Here is a 20,747-nt window from a genome sequence, read left to right as displayed (position 1 = left end):
TCAAAATTTCACATTAGGAATAATAGGATTTTTTCTTCTGAGAAAATAGGTTTTGTGTGTCTTATGTTGCTTTTTCACCCCTCTTCATTCTTGATTTCTTGCAAAGTCTTTGCCATTTTTGCTTTTGACCACAGTGATTGCAGATTTTCCTTAGTGGATGTTTTCATGAAATGCTCTTAGCTATACATGCAGTTTTGAGACACAGGAGGAAAGTGGACATGACTGGTTGTGCAGAAAATCTGTGGTGGAAGTAGATTGCTTGCTTCAGATTTCCAGAGGTAGACTGATCAGGTGTTATCATTTTATATCACTCAAAGCCTTAGCAATTTATTTTGTGATATGGCACACAGAACAGAGTAAATTGCCGTTAGTGGTTTTGGATGTTGACTGTGATATGGATAACAGAGACGAAACAAGAATGCTGTATCCTCCTAGAAGACCTACTGTCTCTGATTTCCATGTTCTGTTTCTGGTTTTTTGCTGATCATAACAGAGCTTCTTTTCAAATAAAGATACTCAGCAAAAAGGCAGATTATCCATACAGAAACAGTGTATGCACATCCAGAAAAAGATTGGAGTGGCAGAGCCTGTGCAGGAAATAGTATTAAAAACTGTGATTTTTTTAATTACTGTTTTACAGTGTCGGTTTGATTATGGGCTGAGTAACATTTAAAGATTTTGGGCAATGCTAAGGTAAACATGAAGTATTTTATTACTTAAGCTAATTGAACCATCTCAAAGTAATGAGTGACAAGATGCAGGGAAAGTTTGAGAATGAAAATGTGGATTTAGAAGAAATACAGTAATGCATCATGTGGTTTTGTTTTTTTTTTTTTTTTGTTTTGGTTTGTTTTTTTTTTTACCCAGTCTTAATAATTGTATGATGGCTTTTGATTAAAAAGTTTGTGTTGAAATTGCTGACCATTGGGTAACGTAAGTGGAGATTCATTGTATTAAATGTGATGTATGGATGTCTGGAACTTAGAGTTCATACTTAAATTTATATGATTTCTGCTTTTTATTCAGTTGAGAAATACATTCTTTGTATAATAGAGGCAGATGTAATCATACTCTGCTTTTCCTTTGTGCCAGTTGAATGTAACACGGTGTCCTGCATGGTGTAGGCAGAGGGGACTGTTGCAGAGCAGTTTAAGCAGGTCTCAATTACAGTTCTTCATTCTTAGTTTCTGTGTGCCAGCACTCTGCCTGTGTGGTATGCCAGTTGAGGAAGCAGATCCAGGAAAGAAAAATGGGAGGAGGAAGGGAAAGGATTATTAGTTTTTGGGTGTCTCCTTCTGCCTGTGCTGGCCTGCTGCCTGGCCGCATGAGCACCCATGCAAGCACAAAGGAGGGGCAATACTGTTTGGCTAGGAGTGGGCTGTGTTCTTGGCAGCCTGTGTTCACGTTGGCCTTAATACCCATCATTAATGTAACACCAGGATCTGGCTATGAAGTGTTGTGCAGGCTTGATGCTGTAATAATGTGGTTTTAGAGTTTTTGATTGGTACGAAGAGTGAGCAGAACAAATCTGTGCAAGTTGGAGATGAACAGAAATCAAAGTAGAAACGTTCTGATTCTTTTCTGTTCTTACAACCAAGCGTTTTCTAATTCAATTTTAGGTAAGCTTGGTCTGTGTTACTGTCCTTTGTTGTCTGAACATTGAAAGGCAGACAGCAGTAGAAATTCTGTGTGGTGAAGGCAATGGAGGAGTTGGGTTTGGAACAGCATGCATGATTTTTAACAATTTGAGGACAATGAACCTTTGCAATTTGACTTATTTACTCTGTTCTGAAATGTCTCTGAAGACAAAGAATTGCTAGTAGCTCTATGTAAAGCCACATTTAGAAAGTGATAGATGATGCTATACACATGTTAGATTCTTTGACTTTTAATCCTCTGAGATGTGAGCTGGCAGCATTTTTCCTGAGTTGTTGAACGAATTGCCTTGATGTGACAAGTAATAATACCAGTGATGACTGTGCTGGACTAGCAGTTCTCTGCCATTGGGATGCACAAACATTAGAGAGGGGTTGCTGTGCAAGACCTAAGCTCCTAAACTGATAAAATGCACCTGAGTCTTCTCTCTTCCTGACTGGGTTAGTTCCAGCATTGCTGGTGATGGGAGAAGGGAGCTGGAGGCAGATAAATAGTAAGCCAGGAAAAGAAAGCAATAGAGATGGGAGAAGATACAAGAAGGCAGAGATAAAGATGTGAAGAGGACGACTTGATGGAAGGAGGACTCAACTGGGAAGGTTCCAAATCACTGCTTTAGGTTTTATGATTGATACTGGTGATATCATATGGAAGATTTACAATTGTCCTATTGTTCCACCAAATTTAAAGACATTTATGTTCTTTAAGTAATTTTTTGTAAGCATGGAAGGTTTCTCTGCCTAATTGTCTCTTGGATTACTAGTGAATATATAATTCAGTTAAAAAAGTCACTGACATAATGGAATCTTTTGAGTATTTTTCCAGTGTACAGTATGTATAAAGAGATGGGGGGGGTGGCACATTTGGTCAGAAGATTATGGAAGCTAAGCTTTCAGTAAAACTCTAGTTGTGCTTCTGTATCAGTTCTTAAATTTTCATCTTACCAAATTTTACTGAAATAAAACTTACTAATCCTTACATATTGTAAGCTATAAACTTGTATCTTTTTACTAGAATCAGGGCAAATCACAAATCTGCAGTTCAGGTGATATGGATTTTATTGCAGGGAATGAAAACACTCCTCATTACATTGTCTCATTTGTGGTGGCTTCGGAATTCACAATTTCTGTCATTCTGTTGTTCTGTGCTCTGTTTGGACTGTGGAATTAAGAGTTGTCTCTATCAATTTGTAGCTGTGATCTTTCGTATGCCCATATGAAATTTCCTCTGTGGCATTTTAGAGCAGAATCCCAGAAGATAATTTCTGTGTTCCATTTATCAAGTTTCTAATATGTACATTTAAAAAAAAACCCAACAAATCCATGCAAATAACTAGGGAATGTGAGGGAGTGAGCTTATAGGCTGGCTTTCTGTGGAGCAATGCCTAGGTGTTAGAGGAGAGCTGAAATGGAAATTGTCCTCTCTAGTGAATCTTCCTGGGGAAGATTTCCAGAGTAGCTCCCCTCTTGCTGAACTTAGAAATCCTCAGGTTAGAGCTACTACATGGCATTTTTTAATGTTGTTTGTAGTGAAGTAACAGTTCTGGGAAGTAGTATGTTTTCCTGGTCTGGTGATTGGGTGGAAATCCTCATGAAAAAGCCATGCTGCCCGCAGCTCAGAAGCAAGGCATGTCTGGGTGAAAGCATAAATGTGTTATTTGACTCCTAGAAAGCAGGGCTGCAGCCTAAGGGGTCTGGAAAGAAGGCACAGTGCTGAAGGCAGCAGTCTCAGAGATGTACTTCAGCTCGTAACGGAACATTTAGAAATTAGTTTGGTTTTAGGAATAGAATAGGTAAGAGTAGGTCCCTGAAAATCAGTAATGTTTTTATAAAGCCTTAAAAGGTTGGGAAGTTCTTGCATTTGGTTGGGGAGAGGTCTTTTTAAAGCACCACTGTAGTTTCCCAAGTTGAAAGATGGGGAATAAAAAAAGGAAGAAAGGTGCTATTATGTTAGAAAAGGGGATGGATGGTAACAGCACTTAGATTCAGCCTACTGTTGTTCTCCAGGACTGTGGGCAAGATAAAAATAGCAAGGGAGGGAGGGAGGGCTTTTAAAGGAGAATACAATAATTGAACCTTTTAATTGGAAGCTTGCTCCCTTTTTACTTAAAACAGTATCTTTCTGTCACAGCAAGCAAGGGCAGAGCAAGAAGAGGAATTCATCAGTAACACTCTATTTAAGAAGATTCAAGCTCTGCAGAAAGAAAAAGAAACACTTGCAGTAAACTATGAAAAGGAAGAGGAATTTCTCACTAATGAGCTGTCAAGAAAACTGATGCAGGTAAGTGGTGCCTTTCCTGACATTTCTCCCAAGAGCCTCAACACCAAACTGGTGGCTGAACATTTTTGTTAGTGTGACTGCAGTCAGAGTGATGTGGTCAGGTTGTAGCTATCGTAAAGCTGATGCTTAATAAAAGCTAGGTACAGGAAGTGTAGTGAGTGTTTTTAATATGTTGCTTTAATGTTTCCATCTGCAAACTTATGGTGTTGAGAAACTGAAAGTTGGTACAGAGGTGCAAAATAATAGATGTAGCTTAAAGTGAATGTTCACTATCTCACAGAAAAGAGTTACTGGTTAATTTAAAATGTTATTGAAACACACTTTTTTCTGGAATATTTGATATTTAACAGGAGTCTTGAAATATTAAACTTTATGTACAAGAATGTGCAGTGATGCTTGAAGGAGACTACCTACAGATACTAAGTTTATACATACTTTAAAAAAAAAAACAACTGTTGCTTCTCTTGAATTAAAACACATCAGTTGTGTGCTAAAAGTAAAAAGTTGAAGATGTTGGGACAATTTATGTCAGAGGAACTTGTTTTCATTAGCAAAGTTGCTTATGTTTTGAAAGTGGGTAAGTGGTGGAAGTGTTGTATATGCTTGCCCGGTTCTGGTAGTGTTGCCTAAGTCACTGCTTTTGGCCTCTCTGTTAGGAGATAGAGTTCTAAGGTAAATTCTTGGTGTGATGCACTGTGGCATTTTTTTGTGCCATTACTTACAAACTTTGTCATGAAAAACTAGTCAGTTTGAAAGAACCTGATATGCATGTTGTAAGCATTTATTATGTTCTGCACCTGGAGTCTTGAGGCATGTTTAGCTCTGCAGTTAGGAAATACACTGTTTGTAAAACACATTAGAGCTAATCCTATTTAATGTGTTTGCTACTGAAAGCTGGTACTTCTGTGGCTTTGTCTGTTTGGTGCCTATTATCACATAGTAAGTTAAGTATGAAGATAAAATATCCTCCATCTAGTATTACTGTTTCCCCTTGCTATTATTGAGGACTGACAAGAATGTTTCTGAATAAGACATGCATTTGCTTTCAAAGTCATGCATTTTTATGAAAAACAGAGAAGCAGATGGTAGTAAAATAGGGACATTGAGTGTTCTTTTCTAATTGAAATAAGATGTAGATATTGCTGTAGAAAAAGTTTCCCAAAAAAGTCTCTTTGAGTAAGGGGAGAATTTGTCTGTTGAGCAGTGCTCACAGAATGGTTGAGGTTAGAAGGAACCACTGGTACTCATCTAGGCCAACCTCTGTATTCAAGCAGGGTCACCTAGAGCACATTACTCAGGCTTGTGTCCTGATGGATCTCAAGTATCTGCAAAGAAGGAGACTCCACAAATTCTCTGGGCAACCTATTTGAATGCTCAGTCACCCTCACAGTAAAGAAGTTCTTCCCCATGTTCAGGTGGAACTTCCTGGTTTTTAGCTTAATGCCCATTGCCTCTTGTCCCATCACCTGGCACCACCAAGAAGAGTCTGGCTCAGGGAGCTGAAGTGTGGCTGACTGGCCTGTAGTTCCCAGGGTTACCCTCCTTGCCCTTTTTGAAAACTGGGGTGACATTTGCCTTCTTCCAGTCCTCAGGCACCTCTCCTGATTGCCATGACGTTTCACAGATGATCAAGAGTAGCCTAGTGCTGATGTCTGCTAGTTCCCTCAGCACTCATGGGTGCACCCATCAGGGCCCATGGAGTTGTGAATGTCAAGTTTGTCTAAGTATTCTCTGACCCAGCCCTTCTCAGCCAAGGGAAAGATTTCCCTTCTCTCTGGTCTCCTGGGTCAGGGATTCCTGAGGGCTGTCCTTGGCGTTGAAGACTGAAGCTAATGTTTGGTTGAAATGGGTATGTAGAAACCGGTTACAGAACCATTTACCTGGGACTGTTCTGTACATTGTATAGAGCAAAATAAAACTTGTTTAAAGTAAAAGCATGAATTACACTTGGTTTGGCCAAAGAGTTTTGAACTCATATAGTGACCTCGCATACAAATTCATTCTGCACAAGTTCTGCAGCAGCTAAATTGATTTATCTAGTAGTTGCTTAAAATATGCTTAGCCTTTTTCCTAGAAGTCCATTGCAATTGATTTAAAGTTGTATCTTTAATAGTTCTTAAATCACTAATATTATAAAAAATAGGTTCACACATTGCAAAGAATAAATATAAGCCTCTTGCCATCCTAAAACTACAAGTAATTTTTGCTCTTTTCTGCTGTGGACTTTCAGAAAGTATCCTTTGACTATTGGCCCAAATGAAGGAAAAAGGTAACAATCTACTGTTCTCAAAACGGCCAAGGGTCTGCCTTGTTATAATGTTATGAGTGCAAGGGCATTATGCTGTTTGTCTGTTGGAAACCCTTAAAAGGTGTAACTTCTTTCTCACTAGTGGAGAAATATTCAGAGAAGCACATAAATCTGAAGCAGAATGCAGGTATAAAACTAATGAAGTTACTCTCTCCTGTACAGCACCTGAAAAAAGTCCTCAGTTATGGATTTAATGTCATCCTGTGAACATTATCTAGCTTTCAATTGGCAAGCTGCAAGTTTCTGCTGGAAGAGAGTAACTACATAGCTGTAACTATAATAATACGCAGGTAGAATTCTGACCGCCTCCTGCTGTTATTAAACAGTATCTCAGCCTACAGTCTTACACTTCATTTCACATGGCCTTCCTGTCTCATTTAGCATTTGATAAATGTGGTCATGTCAACCAGAAGTTTTTAAAAGGTGACAGTTCTTAAATGCACCTCTGTTCCTAATTGTTAGTCCTACAACTGTGGAGTTTCTCTCAGCATCATTAGGTAGCAGTTTTTGGAAGTAAATTCTGAGTTTGACTTCTATCTAAATATTGGCACAGCTTACTTGAAGAAGAGAACTGGTGTCAAAATCCTGTTTATGTTGGTAGTGGTTGTACCTATGAGGGTGAGTGGCATGGACTGTCTTGCTTACAGGTTCATCTCTTACCTGCAGTGCACAGAGGGATATGTGATAAGGGATATATCAAAGCTCTAGTGCAAAGCATATTTAAGCTGTGTCGAAGTAATCTGCTGGCTCAGCAGATTTTGTAGTGCATACATCTGGATGACTTTTCAAGCCTGGCTCAAGACTTGCAGTACAGGTGGGGGACTTGTTTGTTTGCTCTAAAACAAACAGTTAATATTAAAACTAATATTCTGTGTGTATGCTGAGTGTAGATCTCATTTCATGGCTTGATTATGTCTTTGATGCGAAAAGCTTGCTGTGAAATGCAAAAAAAAAAATGTATGTAAATGTATTCTTCTAAACACTAGCAACATGCTCATCAGCTTATAAGTTATACAAAGGAAATGGTCCTTTCCCCTGAAGAGCTTACCTGTAGAATTAGGAAACATTTGAATATTAGAGTGTGTTTCCACAAAAATAATTTTCTATGTGGTGGTCCTGGATTTAGTAAGTTGATACTAGAATACTAGTGAGTTGCAGGCAATTTTCTTACGTATAGAACTGAAAATAATATTGACATGGATTTTTGTTTTCAGAAAGCTTATCTGTTTGGAAATTTTGATTTTTTTTCAATTATGAATTCTGGAAGTTATACCCATGTTGACAAGTTATACCATGTTGACATATGTCTGAGAAGAGAAACTTCTGATATTACAAATAAACTCATTTTGTGGGCATTATTAGCACATATCACATAGTCAACTGAGTATTTGTTATGGTATCTGTCCTAGGTCGGAACGCTCTTCCGGTTATGTAGGTGTGAAGTGCTAAATTACTGACTGATGTTTTTCAGACATAGAAAGTTAAAATAATTGCAATTTTATTTACAACTTTATTTTTTCCTGAGATTTGAGTATGCCAATACTTAAAATTACCTACTAGAATGTAGCAATTCTGTCTTTATGAGAGGATGTGAGACTGATGATGCAGTTACAAGGCTAATAACAAATTACAGAATCACAGAATCACAGAATCCCAAGGGTTGGAAGGGACCTCAAAAGATCATCTAGTCCAACCTCCCCGCAAGAGCAGGGTAACCTACAGTACATCACACAGGAACTTGTCCAGGCGGGCCTTGAATATCTCCAGTGTAGGAGACTCCACAACCCCCCTGGGCAACCTGTTCCAGTGCTCTGTCACTCTTACAGTAAAGAAGTTCTTCCTGATGTTAACGTGGAACTTCCTATGCTCCAGTTTACACCCATTGCCCCTTGTCCTATCACTGGATATCACTGAAAAAAGCCTAGCTCCATCATCCTGACACCCACCCTTTACATATTTGTAAACATTGATGAGGTCACCCCTCAGTCTCCTCTTTTGCAAGCTAAAGAGACCCAGCTCCCTCAGCCTCTCCTCACAAGGGAGATGTTCCACTCCCTTAATCATCTTTGTGGCTCTGCGCTGGACTCCTTCAAGCAATTCCCTGTCCTTCTTGAACAGAGGGGCCCAGAACTGGACGCAATATTCCAGATGCGGCCTCACCAAGGCTGAGTAGAGGAGAACCTCTCTTGACCTACTAACCACACCCTTTCTAATGCACCCTAAGATGCCATTTGCCTTCTTGGCCGCAAGAGCACATTGCTGGCTCATGGTCATCCTCCTATCCACCAGGACCCCCAGGTCCCTTTCCCCTTCGCTACTTTCCAGAAGGTCACCCCCCAACCTGTACTGGTACATGGGGTTGTTCTTCCCCAGATGCAAGACTCTACACTTGCCCTTGTTAAATTTCATCAAGTTTCTCCCCGCCCAACTCTCCAGCCTGTCCAGGTCTCGCTGAATGGCAGCACAGCCTTCTGGTGTGTCGGCCACTCCTCCCAGTTTTGTGTCATCAGTGAACTTGCTGAGGGTGCACTCAGTTCCCTCATCCAGGTCATTGATGAAAATATTAAACAGCACCGGTCCCAGCACCGACCCCTGAGGGACTCCACTAGTCACAGACCTCCAGCTAGATTCTGCGCCATTGACCACAACTCTCTGCCTTCTTCCTTTCAACCAGTTCTCGATCCACCTCACTACTTGATCGTCAAGCCCACACTTCCTCAGCTTATCTATGAGGATGCTGTGGGAGACAGTATCAAATGCCTTACTGAAATCAAGAAAAACTACATCTACCGCTCTACCATCATCCCTCCACCTAGTCACTTCCTCATAGAAGGCTATAAGGTTGGTCATACATGACTTCCCCCTCATAAAACCATGTTGGCTGTTCTTAATGACCCCCTCATCCTTGATATGCCTAGAGGTGGAGTCAAGAATAAGTTGTTCCATCACCTTTCCAGGGATGGAGGTAAGGCTGACCGGTCTATAATTACCCGGGTCCTCCTTCTTGCCCTTCTTATAGACTGGTGTGACCTTTGCCATCCGCCAATCCTCAGGCACCTCTCCCGTTTCCCACGAAACAGATAAATTGATAAATGCGCACTTCCTTTTTTGTATCTTGCCTCTGGAGAGAATTCTAGCTAAATTAGTTGTAGACATGGGATGATGACAAAAGCAGAAATAAAGTAGTCTCCAGTGGAAGTGTGGGCAGTAATTGATTGCTTCACTGTTCTTTGCTGTTTGGAGTTAAACTCTAAATCTCTGGTGTTTGCCAGGCAACACTGGTCTGACCTGGAAATAGACTTTCAAAATTCATGCTGTCAGACATCATGCATCAAATGGCTTCCTGCTTTTTGAATGACTAAGGGAGAAGAAAATGCATGTGGATTTGTTTTGTCTGAGATTTTGCCTTTTGGAACAGAGGGAGGGGTGTACTTCTGGTAAACTGCATATGATTTATAGTCTCTTAATTTTTCAAATGTTTAGTAGTCTGTGGCTGTGTCAAAATTACTGCCATATTATTCAGTTGAAAGCCACCTAGCAGAGGGACCTTTTCCATAGTGCCTGTGTGTTTCTTGCTTTGTCAAACCTTTGTCACAATTGTAGGGGTTTATGCATCACATTGAGTGGCCATCTGGAATGAGCTCCCAGGATGTTAAAATATTTTTAATGTGAAAGCTGTCTGCCAGAGCATGAGCTTCCATGCTTCTCGTTTACAGCATAACAAGTATTTCCCAATTCAGCATGATGTGCATTGCTATTATAAAACACAGTTACCTCAGGTTTTCAATATTGTAAGGAATTCACTTTGAAACACTTTACTGTATGACGGATTGATTCTAAACATACACAGTAGGACATAAAAGAGGGTGCTTTCACTGGAATAAAACTCTTCCTGCTGTCAGGCTTTGTGGTGCCATACCATTGCTTGATAATATCTGTTTATAACTGTGTGGCATTACCTTTTACTGCCACTACAGTAAATGTTTATGCTTTTACTAGTGAAATTTCCTTTGTTTATCATAATTTTTAACTTGCTAGGCTGAACGATGCAGAGAGGAAGGAGCACATGCATCTCAGCGGAGGCTTTTGAAGTAGACAAACTTTTCATCTCATACATTCCTGATAAAGTTCTTACAGGCCTTACATACATTCACCATATTTTAGAATCATAGAATCATAGAATAGTTAGGGTTGGAAAGGACCTCAAGATCATCTAGTTCCAACCCCACTGCCATAGGCAGGGACACCTCACACTAAACCATCCCACACAAGGCTTCATCCAACCTGGCCTTGAACACTGCCAGGGATGGAGCACTCACAACCTCCCTGGGCAACCGATTCCAGTGCCTCACCACCCTAACAGGAAAGAATTTCCTCCTTATATCCAATCTAAACTTCCTTCTCTAATGATAACTTTGTCTACCTGACGAAGTCTGGCAAGTTTGGAACAATATTTTTAGAGTCCTCTATCCCTAGCCATTATAGAATGGTAGCAATATTTTGCAGAGTATCAGTAGAAGTGTTTTGATGCAGCCTCTGTTAAAACATCTGTGGATGTGGACTTGTTGAGATTTTGTTTTGAAATTTAAAATAGTATATCTTGAAAATTTTATCTTTTGTGAAACAAGGCTGCTCAAAAGAATAATTAAATTTTAATAGTGTTTGAACTTAAAGACAGTTATTCCTTAAATCCTGCTTCATGCCTTTTTAAAATCAACTACAGATTTTTTTCAATATCTTTATATTTTTGGAAGTGCAAATTGGTCGAAGTGTCTGTCCTTGAAAGTATAATGTTTCGACATACCAAGATAATAGCATCCTGATCTCCAAAATAGGATGAGTCAGCTCAAGGATGCAAATGTGATTGTGCAGAATAAACAGAGTCAGCGCATCTGTCATTTATTTGATGAACATCTGGACATAAATATGAGGCAAACTGCTGATACAGATTTGTTAATAAATAGGACTTTCAGGATGCAGCAAAGGAGGAATTTGACAACATTTGAGGGCTGGAGTACTAAAAATAGGCTGTTCAGTACAATGTACAAGGTCATAGTCTGACGGATAAAGGAGGGCTGTATTTTTAAGGGGGTACTTCATCTATTACATCCATTATTTCATGAAACAACTTTTTGCTGTCCCAGAATAAGCCAGTATAGTAAGGAAGTAAGGTAAGTGTGGTCCTGCATTGTATCAGGAAACTTATTTCTGTGGAGACAGAAGGACATTACTGCACTTCTATAGGACTTAGTAGAAGTATCACATGTACTTTTTCTGCTGCTTTGTATTTCATAACCCCATTCTCACTTTAAAGTATTAGCTGTCTCTCTTGCACCTAACCCATCTCTGATCTTACATAGCTGAAAATTCTCCCAGTATCTCTCCTGCAGTTTTTATGGGCAATTCAAGGTCTGCAAGGCATTGTCATCAAGGTGACACATTCTGACACACTTTTTCCTTCTCTTTAGCTGGCAGCCGTAGGGAAACAGTTGTTTGTAAACAGTTGTTGCTGTAACTGCATATAATTAAAAACAGTTTGAAAATACTAAGTAAAATTATAAAGTGTAGAATAAACACTTTCCACCAGCATTTTATGAGTGGATGTTTTCTCATTGTTAGCAATTCTGTTTTTCAGTGTTAGGGTTTCAGCATCAACTGGTTTTCTAGTGTTTTGGTTTGTTCTTATGATCTAAGCAAATAAGAGAAAAAATATTTTACTCAGTTATGAGTGACAGACACCATTAATATGTAGTTTTGGATGTTATTAGTATTTTTCTTCCACTCTGAATAATAGGGTGAAGGGGAGTAGCACGATAAAGTACGTTCATCAGAATGTCCAAGAGGGCTTTCAAGTTATAACCCCTTTTAGCACTCAAGGGAAATATGTTTGTAGGTTTCCTTAGATTTTTCATTGCTTCACTTAGCAGCTTTCTGATCAGTGGGAATGGTCTTTTGGCTGCAAGTGTGTTCAAACTCCTGAGGCAAGGTTTAGTAGGTCCTACACAGCAGCTGCAGATCACACTCATCAGTTCCCGCATGATGGAAATTCCACCAAGTTTTAAAAAGAATGATTGCACAAGCAAGATTGTGCAGTTGCAGCTCAATTTTTGTAAGTAATATGGTAGTTGCATTTGCATGAAGCGCACAAGAGCAGGAAACCGTATTTGTTAAGTTGGTTTGAGGTGCCTGCACAGGACTGTATGTTTTTCCTGACTCACTGGAGTGTCTGCAAATACTAGCGGTCCCCAGCCACATGCTTTCTGTTAGCAGCATCTGGCTGTAGGCCGAGCGAGAGATTCTGGCTATATGCCTTTTCACACAGCTTAATTTGCTAATTAAATATAAGCTGATTACAGCAACTGGCTTTCATCTTATTTTTTAGCTAGGTAATAAAATAAAACTTAAAAAAACACCTAAAAAACAGAAGCATCTAGCTTTTTTTAATGAAGGAAAGTGAAGATTAAGGGAAATGCAGCAACTACTTTGAGCTAGGTGGTAATCCGCATGCTGTCTGCTGTATGTGGTGGAATCACCATCCGTGGAACTGTTCAACAAATGTGTAGATGAGGCCCTTAATGGCATGGTTTAGTGGTGGACTTGGCAGTTCTGGGGTAGATGTTGGACTTGATGATCTTGAAGGTCTTTTCCAACCTAGCTGATTCTATGATTTAAAGCTTTCAGCTGCCTGGGGGGAGGAAGTGCTAAGACCTGCATTTTATGGTTTTGGGTGCTCTTGAGATGATGCATTTAGATTAAAATTAATGCTTTTGTGAATCATATAGATTTTTTTACTTTTGAAATGTCTATATTGTATATGCTACATATATTGTATCTGTTTTCATTTGGCTTTATTAAATGTTTGGAAATGTAGTTTACTTCAATCTACTTTGAAAATAGAATACAGTTTAAAATATTGATTTTTTTTTTTTTTTTGAAGGGCTGTTAGGTGGGTTGTACGTTTTGAAGTCTTTTAAGGAGGATTATCAATAGAGAATTTAATGTACAATAAGAATAAATGTGTAAGTATATAAAAGCTGTATAATGTTTCATACTTCTGTGTGTTTAAAATACTTCATGTCTTCTAAATTTTTAGCTGCAGCATGAGAAAGCTGAATTGGAGCAGCATTTAGAGCAGGAACAGGAATTTCAAGTGAACAAATTGATGAAGAAGATCAAAAAACTGGAAAATGATACGATTTCGAAGCAGCTCACCCTGGAGCAGGTAACTCCTTATCTTCAGAATTATATAAGTCATGCTTCTTGTTGCCATTCATCAGCTTCCACTCTCATACTGCTAGTGGGAAAGACTGTTACTTCTAAGGAGGTTAAGCTCTACAGTAGGTAATACGCATGTGGTCTAGTTGTGATCTAGGACACCTTTTTGTGGCAGCTTGGATAGCATAGGACTTGAACTGCGAGATGTCAGCTGTGTGTGTATACTTAAAAATATTTGAGAATTTACTATGTCCAACTCGTTTTCTTCCAAGACAGTTGTGAAAATTACAGACATAAAACACCACCTTGTTTTTTTTTCCTCATGTTTCTGCTGCAAGTTTAGACATTGGAACTGCTCTTATGGTTGATTTTAGGCATGGGCATTGAAACATCTCAGTGGCATTAGCAGAAGTCCTTTTGACTGAAGGCAAACTGATGAAATATACAGGCTTGTTAAACAACTTCATTTTTTTTACGGCTTGTGGAAGCTCAGTAATTTGGGTGGTATGAATACTTGAATTACTACCAGTTTTGTATGACTCTCCTATTTCTGCTGACATTGTGGGTAAAATAATGGTTATTTTTATGATAAAATAGTTTTTCTTGACTCTTATGCTAACATTCTGTATGTAGAGATCTATGGACCAAATTAAAAAACAGAAAGATAGAACGATGTGGTTGCCAACAAATCTTTATTCAATATGGAAATTAACATGAAATTGAAATAACTCTCTTAGCCACAAGGTGGTGGTGGTGGCTACTTAATCAAAATGCAAAGTAAGCTTACATATAAAGCTGGTTTCTCTTTGAAATGTTGGCATGAGCCAGAGCTAAAATCTTAATGGTAGTTATTTTTGTATCATTGTTCCGGGCAGACAGACTTGGGAAATCATAAAATTTGAAACTTATTGCTACATTTGAAAGTCAATGATAGATTGTTCAAAAAGCAAGGGTATTCAAAGGCCTTCCATGTATCTGACCTTGAAAACTTAATTTTGTTTATGAAAATGCTAGATTTGTCAATTTTACTTAGAAATTCCATTTGCATTTATAGGGAACACAATATGTACCTTTGTTTTCCCTTACACTAAGGTATAGTATATCTCAAATTACTTTGAACTTCATGATTTCTTCTCTTACACAAATGAAAAAAAAAAGGTTATTGTTCTGAGTTACTGGCTGAGCCTAAACTATGACAGCTCATTAACCAGTTGAGGCAACAGCCTTTGGGGCATATACCACACCTAGCAAGAAACAACCAAAAGTTGTGAGCAAAGCAATATTGCCTTTGTTGTGCACATAAGGAATTAAGTAGGAGATATTGCCACGATGCTTCAACATAACCTTTTGGACACATGTTTAAACAGGGCTTGGAAGGAGTATTTCAGCAATGCTTTGAACATAATCAAGGGCTGCATCACTAGATCTATCACTGTAATCAGTGAGTAGATAGTTACAACATATGTTCACTAAGCTATTTTTAAAATATGGAACAGAAATCATCTGTGCTTTGTGTCCTTCCTATTTGCTTTTTCTCATCAGAGTTGCTCATGCCACAGGTGATGAGTAGGTAGCCAGTTTGTAGCTGTGATGGTTGCATAGTGTCATTACTAACTCACGTTATATTAGGGTTTGAATGTGATCTGACTTTATTTTCTCAAGTCCGCATGAAGTGGTAGAACTTTCTTCTCTGAAGGCTAATGGTGAGGAAATGTATGATGTGACTATTTCAATTAATTGAATGTTGCGTTTAAAATGAGCAGCAGTATTCAGTGGTTTGATAGAAAATGAGTAGCTGTCAGTTTTGTCCTGCAGAGGCCAACCTTGTAGTCTTGCTGTTACTTTTTAGTTGCTTTTCTATTTCATACAGTAGAGAAACTAGAATTTATGCAGTTAGGAGATGAGAAATAGTCACTAAAGTGCCCATAATCATCTTCTATGTCTGCTTCTTTGAAAGGAGAAGAACATGAAATGTAAAATCTCCTGTAGAGGTAATCTTGGAGAGCTGCAAAGAATGAAAGCTACAAAGGGGGAGGGGCAGACGAGCATCAGAGAGGTGAAATTTGGGATAGTGAGCTTAGGCAGAGATGGTATTCAGCTTTCATTGATTTGGGAGATCTCCGTATCAGGCAGGAACAGTTGTGCTTGTTGGTAAGTTGGCAGTAATCTAGGAACAAAGACAGTGGATATTTTAGCTACATTTGAACTTAAGTAAGTGTATGTGTGAAAAAGAGAGAGGACAAGGAACACAAATTTATGGTGGAGAGGTTCCCTTACTCTGAAGGGAAGATGGTCAAAAAAAAAAAAAAGCAAGCAGTACTTCCTTGTTTACCTGTTGTGTTAAAAATTAAGATATGTTTTATTGGAACGTAACTTTGAACTCATGTAGAATGATGCTAGTATTTACAGCTTCTGGTTTGGTTTGGAGATACAATCCCATCCTGCTTATTTTAATACTATATGATGTTACTAACATATTCATTGATTAGTGTTAGACTGCATTTCCAAAGTACACCTGAAAGTATCTATTACAAAATATACCTATTCTTTCACTTCACAGCTCTGGTCAGGATGCTGCAGTTGCTTTTCCTGTAGGTTCAATACAAGGTGTTCATCCTCAGAGCTTTAATTTCCTTGCACTGGGAGGAGCTGGGACAACACTCAAGATCAGAAAAGGCAGATACTTGTTTCCAGTGTGTTTTCATACTGTTGGAAATGTGAAAATTTTTATCTGTTTCGCAACACAGTTTACTTGGTGTCTGTCAGCCTTCAGGGCACTACACAAGGCTCATCAGTATATTGTTGCTAATGATTTGGCCTTGCCATTGTGTGTGATCACCCATATGCAGATTTCTAATTAATGGATTCCACTGCCTTGGTGATGGTTGCTGTAATACTAAACGTAATTGTAGATTTTTCAAATCTTTCAAGGTTATGAATAATTTACTCTGTTTTCAAATTGCTTTTTGCTCTTCTTCCTACTGTTAAACAAAATATTTTTATTTTCACCAGTATGTTTTTGTGGGTTTGTTTGGTGCTAGATCAATAGCATAGTTGTAAAAAGACTGTGTCAGAGCAGGTGAGTCTAAACTATGTTGCACTGAAGTGATGCAAAAAACATTGCTGCAGAAGTAGCGATCTGCAGTCAAGCCTTTCTCATCGTGTGGTTATATAGGTAGCTAAGCAATATAGTGAAGTTCTGCATGTTGGTGGTGTAGAAGCACTGTGTGCTGGTGGTGTAGAAGCACTGTGTGCAGATTCCCAGAACCTTTTATGTCCTTTCTTCCCTCTGAAAGCTGTCAGCCCCAAGTGTTGGGCAAATTGGCTCATGAGCAGTGCCCTAAGGCAAAGTGCCTTTTATCTCCAGGAGCTGAGCCCTTTGCCTTCATACCGCTCCAGCTCCTGCTGGTATGGGGAACAAAGTGTAGGTCACGACCCAAATTCTTACCCTAGTGTGTGGCTGAAGCATGTTGCTTCTCACATCTTTTATTGAAGTGTAAGTTCCCTCTACTGTTAATGTACATGTGGAAACTCAGACATGGAAAGATTTGCTAAACAATGTTTCTTTTTCTAATTATATTCCCTATTACTCATCAGCGTATGTCTATTTTTACTTACGGTATTTCTTCTAAGCTTGAAAGATTAAAGTTGTACGTTGATTAAACTTGCATTGTTATGTGAAGTGCATAAGTTTAAATTTTGTTTTGGTATCTCATTACTAATTTAGTGGCTAGCACAGAGCCCTTTATAAATTTCAGTGCTGTAATAACACTTCACCCAGTGATGCAGTAAACGTGCAAGGAAATAGCCTAGTCTGTTTTCAGTCTTTCCATTTTGTAATGTGACCTTATGTGCCCTTCAGGAAAGTGGTGTTAATTAAGGCTTTGCTGGGAAAAATACCTCCATGCTCTTTTCAACCTGTAAAGGTGTTCATCTGTTCCCACATGTTTCAGTGTTACTAACTGCTGGAGTTCAGCTGCCAGTGTTGCTGAATAGTATCACCTGTGCCTTTTAGTATTCTGATGTATTCTTATTAATATTTCTGTTGTATCTGTACTAAAATACTAGTAATAGATTTCTTCATGTGTGTTTCTACAGTTTATCTCTTTGTATTAACTCACAGTAGAATCAGGAATGTTTGTCCACACAGTGAATGAATGAAATATTGTCAAGTTAAGTGTTTACTTTTATAAAGCCTTTGCTAAGATAGAAATACTTTTTTATTTTTTTTTCTGCTAGTAAGAGTTAATACTGTAACACTTGAGGCATTTTGCATTTTTCCTGTTACTATTTTTGTTATGTTGCTTTGCCTAATGCAAGGTGAACAGGCTTCTCTTCAATTTCTGTCTTACTGAACTGTGAAAAACTTTGGAAGTTTTTCAAAAGAATGAATGTAGTTGACAGTAAATTCAGTTTGAAGCTTGGAGACATGAGGAACAGGAGATGTGTTTAAATAGGCTTGTCATGTCATCAGTGTGTTCATATTTCAAGTGCCCCCATGCTGGCCAGAGACAAGTTCTGTGAGAAAGACTTCTGTTGCAAAGATTACTACTGTGCAACTTCTGAATCTCTTGATTTTTCACTGGCTCTGTGACCAGTGTGTTGGGTTGCTTAGTTGGTTTTGTTTGTTTGTTTGTTTTCACTGGCTTTGTGGCCAGCCAGATTTTTGCCTGTTCTTTGCCGCCTTCTCCTTGCTGTCATAAAGCATCATGTAAAATGGTGTTATAACAGTGATCTTTACTAATGGCAGTTCCTTGCAAAAAATTGTTTTCATCTCCAGTTAAGACGTGAGAAGATTGACCTTGAAAATACTTTGGAACAAGAACAAGAAGCACTAGTGAATCGTCTCTGGAAGAGGATGGATAAACTTGAAGCAGAAAAACGGTTTGTCTTGTTGCAGTGTGCTTTCTTTAATGCCATGTTATAAGAACTCTTGGGTTTGGGTGGAGAAGAGATGATTAATACCTTATTTTCTTCTACATGTTTAAGGACAGTTTTGTTAATGTGACTCTCTGATCTTGAGCGGGCCCTCAGAAAATGGGTGAACTGCAGGTTTTGTAGTTTTATTTTACTGTAGAAGGTACTCTGAAGAGCTATATGTGACATTCAACAGTGGTAAATTCGTAGTAGGATGGGCTATTGGTAGCATTTTTGTGTATCTTAGATTCAAAGCCTTATTTAAGCCAAACCATTTCTGATTTAATTTATCTCTGAATGTGTGCCTTCTTACAAGAAGCTATGATGGAGTCAGACCATGCCTTAGTACTATTTTCTGTGGTACAAGTGAATATTAGGCCATGTTGTGCTTGCATAGTGCTATCCCTGCTCTTCAGGGCAGAGTCATCATCATCATGGCCAATCAACCATGTTCCTAGTGAAGAACAGTTTCATGCTTTCAGGCTGAAAAATTCATATCTTAACTCCGAAAGTAATCGTTTAGAGCAATGAATATCTGCTATATCCTTATTATAAGAGAAGTTCATTACTCCTGAATTTACAATCATTTATTTCAGCTTTTAGGTATTTGAAACCTTGACTATATGGAATACCTTTTAGTTTGGAAATTAAAAAAAAAAAAAAGACAAAAAAAAAAAAGATGGCTTGACTATGCTTCAGAAAATGTCTGTGATGTTTCCTCTTTTAGTTACGGTGAAACACAGAAAAGCTTGTGTTTCACCCTAGGCATCTTTTCATCCTGGGCTGCATCAAAAGGAGTGTGACCAACAGGTCGAAGGAGGTGATCCTGCCCCTCTACTCTGCTCTTGTGAGACCTCATCTGGAGTATTGTGTGCAGTTCTGGTGTCCTCAACATAAAAAGGACATGGAACTGCTGGAACAAGTCCAGAGGAGGGCCACGAGGATGATCAGGGGACTGGAGCACTTCTCGTATGAAGACAGGCTGAGGAAGTTGGGGCTGTTCAGCCTGGAGAAGAGAAGGCTGCGTGGAGACCTCATAGCAGCCTTCCAGTATCTGAAGGGGGCCTATAGGGATGCTGGGGAGGGACTCTGCGTCAGGGGCTGTAGTGACAGGACAAGGGGTAACGGGTTAAAACTTAAACAGGGGAAGTTTAAATTGGATATAAGGAGGAAATTCTTTCCTGTTAGGGTGGTGAGACACTGGAATGGGTTGCCCAGGGAGGTTGTGAATGCTCCATCCCTGGCGGTGTTCAAGGCCAAGTTTGATGAAGCCTTGTGTGGGATGGTTTAGTGTGAGGTGTCCCTGTCCATGGCAGGGGGGTTGTAACTAGATGATCTTGAGGTCCTTTCCAGCCCTAACTATTCTATGATTCTATGTGTTCTTCCTCTAAGAATGTAAATACAAAAATTCACAAGAGATTAAATTAATTTGATTAGAAATTAATTTGTGGAATAAGTAGTGTTTGAATATAAAACTGACATAACCTATATAGTTCAGAATTTGTTTTTCCTGAACAGAAAATGTTTGGAAGTGTTGTGGCTGAACATTTCAGAAAATCTATCTGTGGTTAGACAACAAATTTTGCCTTTTTTTATTCTTGAGTTAAAAAAGAAGACTTTATAAATCCTCCCAAAATTCTCTCTCCAACGACAGTAGTTAAAGTAACTCATATATACTTGTCAGAATCCTTGCAGTGGGTTTCTGGGGGTTTTAAGAGGGTTTGTTTTCAGTAGAACTGAAGGTGAAGTTTGAACTATTTTTCATGCAGAATTTTGCAGGAGAAATTAGACCAGCCGGTATCTGCTCCACCATCACCCAGAGACATATCAATGGAGATAGATTCTCCAGAAAATATGATGAGACATATCAGATTTTTGAAGAATGAAGTGGAGAGGTTGAAGAAACAACTGAGGGCTGCACAGTTACAGCGTGAGTAAACAACTTGATTTAAGTCTTTTCAAGTTTGTGTAATGTAAGATTTTTATATATACTTCAATGAGTTTGAATTTAAGGTAGAAGTAGAAAAAATAGGGCATTTGGGATTCAAATATTTTCATAATTGCAGTATTATTGCTCCTTGATGTATTCAGGTGCAGTTTAGGGAGTTTTAGCTTTACTAAAAAGGTGTCTGGAAGAATCAGTGATATTATTTTTTTTTTTTCTTTTAATATCTTGGGCCAGAAGAAATGTGTTTATCTTTTTTTTTTTTTTTTTTTTTTTAATTTCTGTCTGGGTTTCATCAATTCTCATTGTCTAGTGCCTAGTTCTGAGTCAATGGCATTATATTTCAGTTAATAAGTAGGTAGATACCTAACCACGACAGAAGAGTTTGGGTAAGTGTGGAATTAGAAGTGTTTTTCCCCCTCTAGTGTG

At 38.7% G+C, this 20,747-nt stretch overlaps 1 protein-coding gene across 1 annotated transcript in view; it reads left to right on the top strand.

Moving 5' to 3' along the window:
- The window catches only part of CCDC6 (coiled-coil domain containing 6), a 51,134-nt gene that overhangs the window by 16,605 nt on the left and 13,782 nt on the right, over nt 1-20,747 (top strand). Inside the window, exons 2-5 of the mRNA XM_065670852.1 lie at nt 3,784-3,933; nt 13,335-13,463; nt 18,237-18,340; nt 20,143-20,303. Of these exons, the coding sequence (XP_065526924.1) occupies nt 3,784-3,933; nt 13,335-13,463; nt 18,237-18,340; nt 20,143-20,303 (544 nt within the window). The remainder of the gene's footprint in view (nt 1-3,783; nt 3,934-13,334; nt 13,464-18,236; nt 18,341-20,142; nt 20,304-20,747) is intronic.

This window comes from Lathamus discolor, chromosome 3, assembly GCF_037157495.1.
Source record: "Lathamus discolor isolate bLatDis1 chromosome 3, bLatDis1.hap1, whole genome shotgun sequence".
Taxonomy (NCBI): domain Eukaryota; kingdom Metazoa; phylum Chordata; class Aves; order Psittaciformes; family Psittacidae; genus Lathamus; species Lathamus discolor.
Note: the sequence above shows the minus strand (reverse complement) of the source record. Positions and strands in the feature narration are given on the sequence as shown.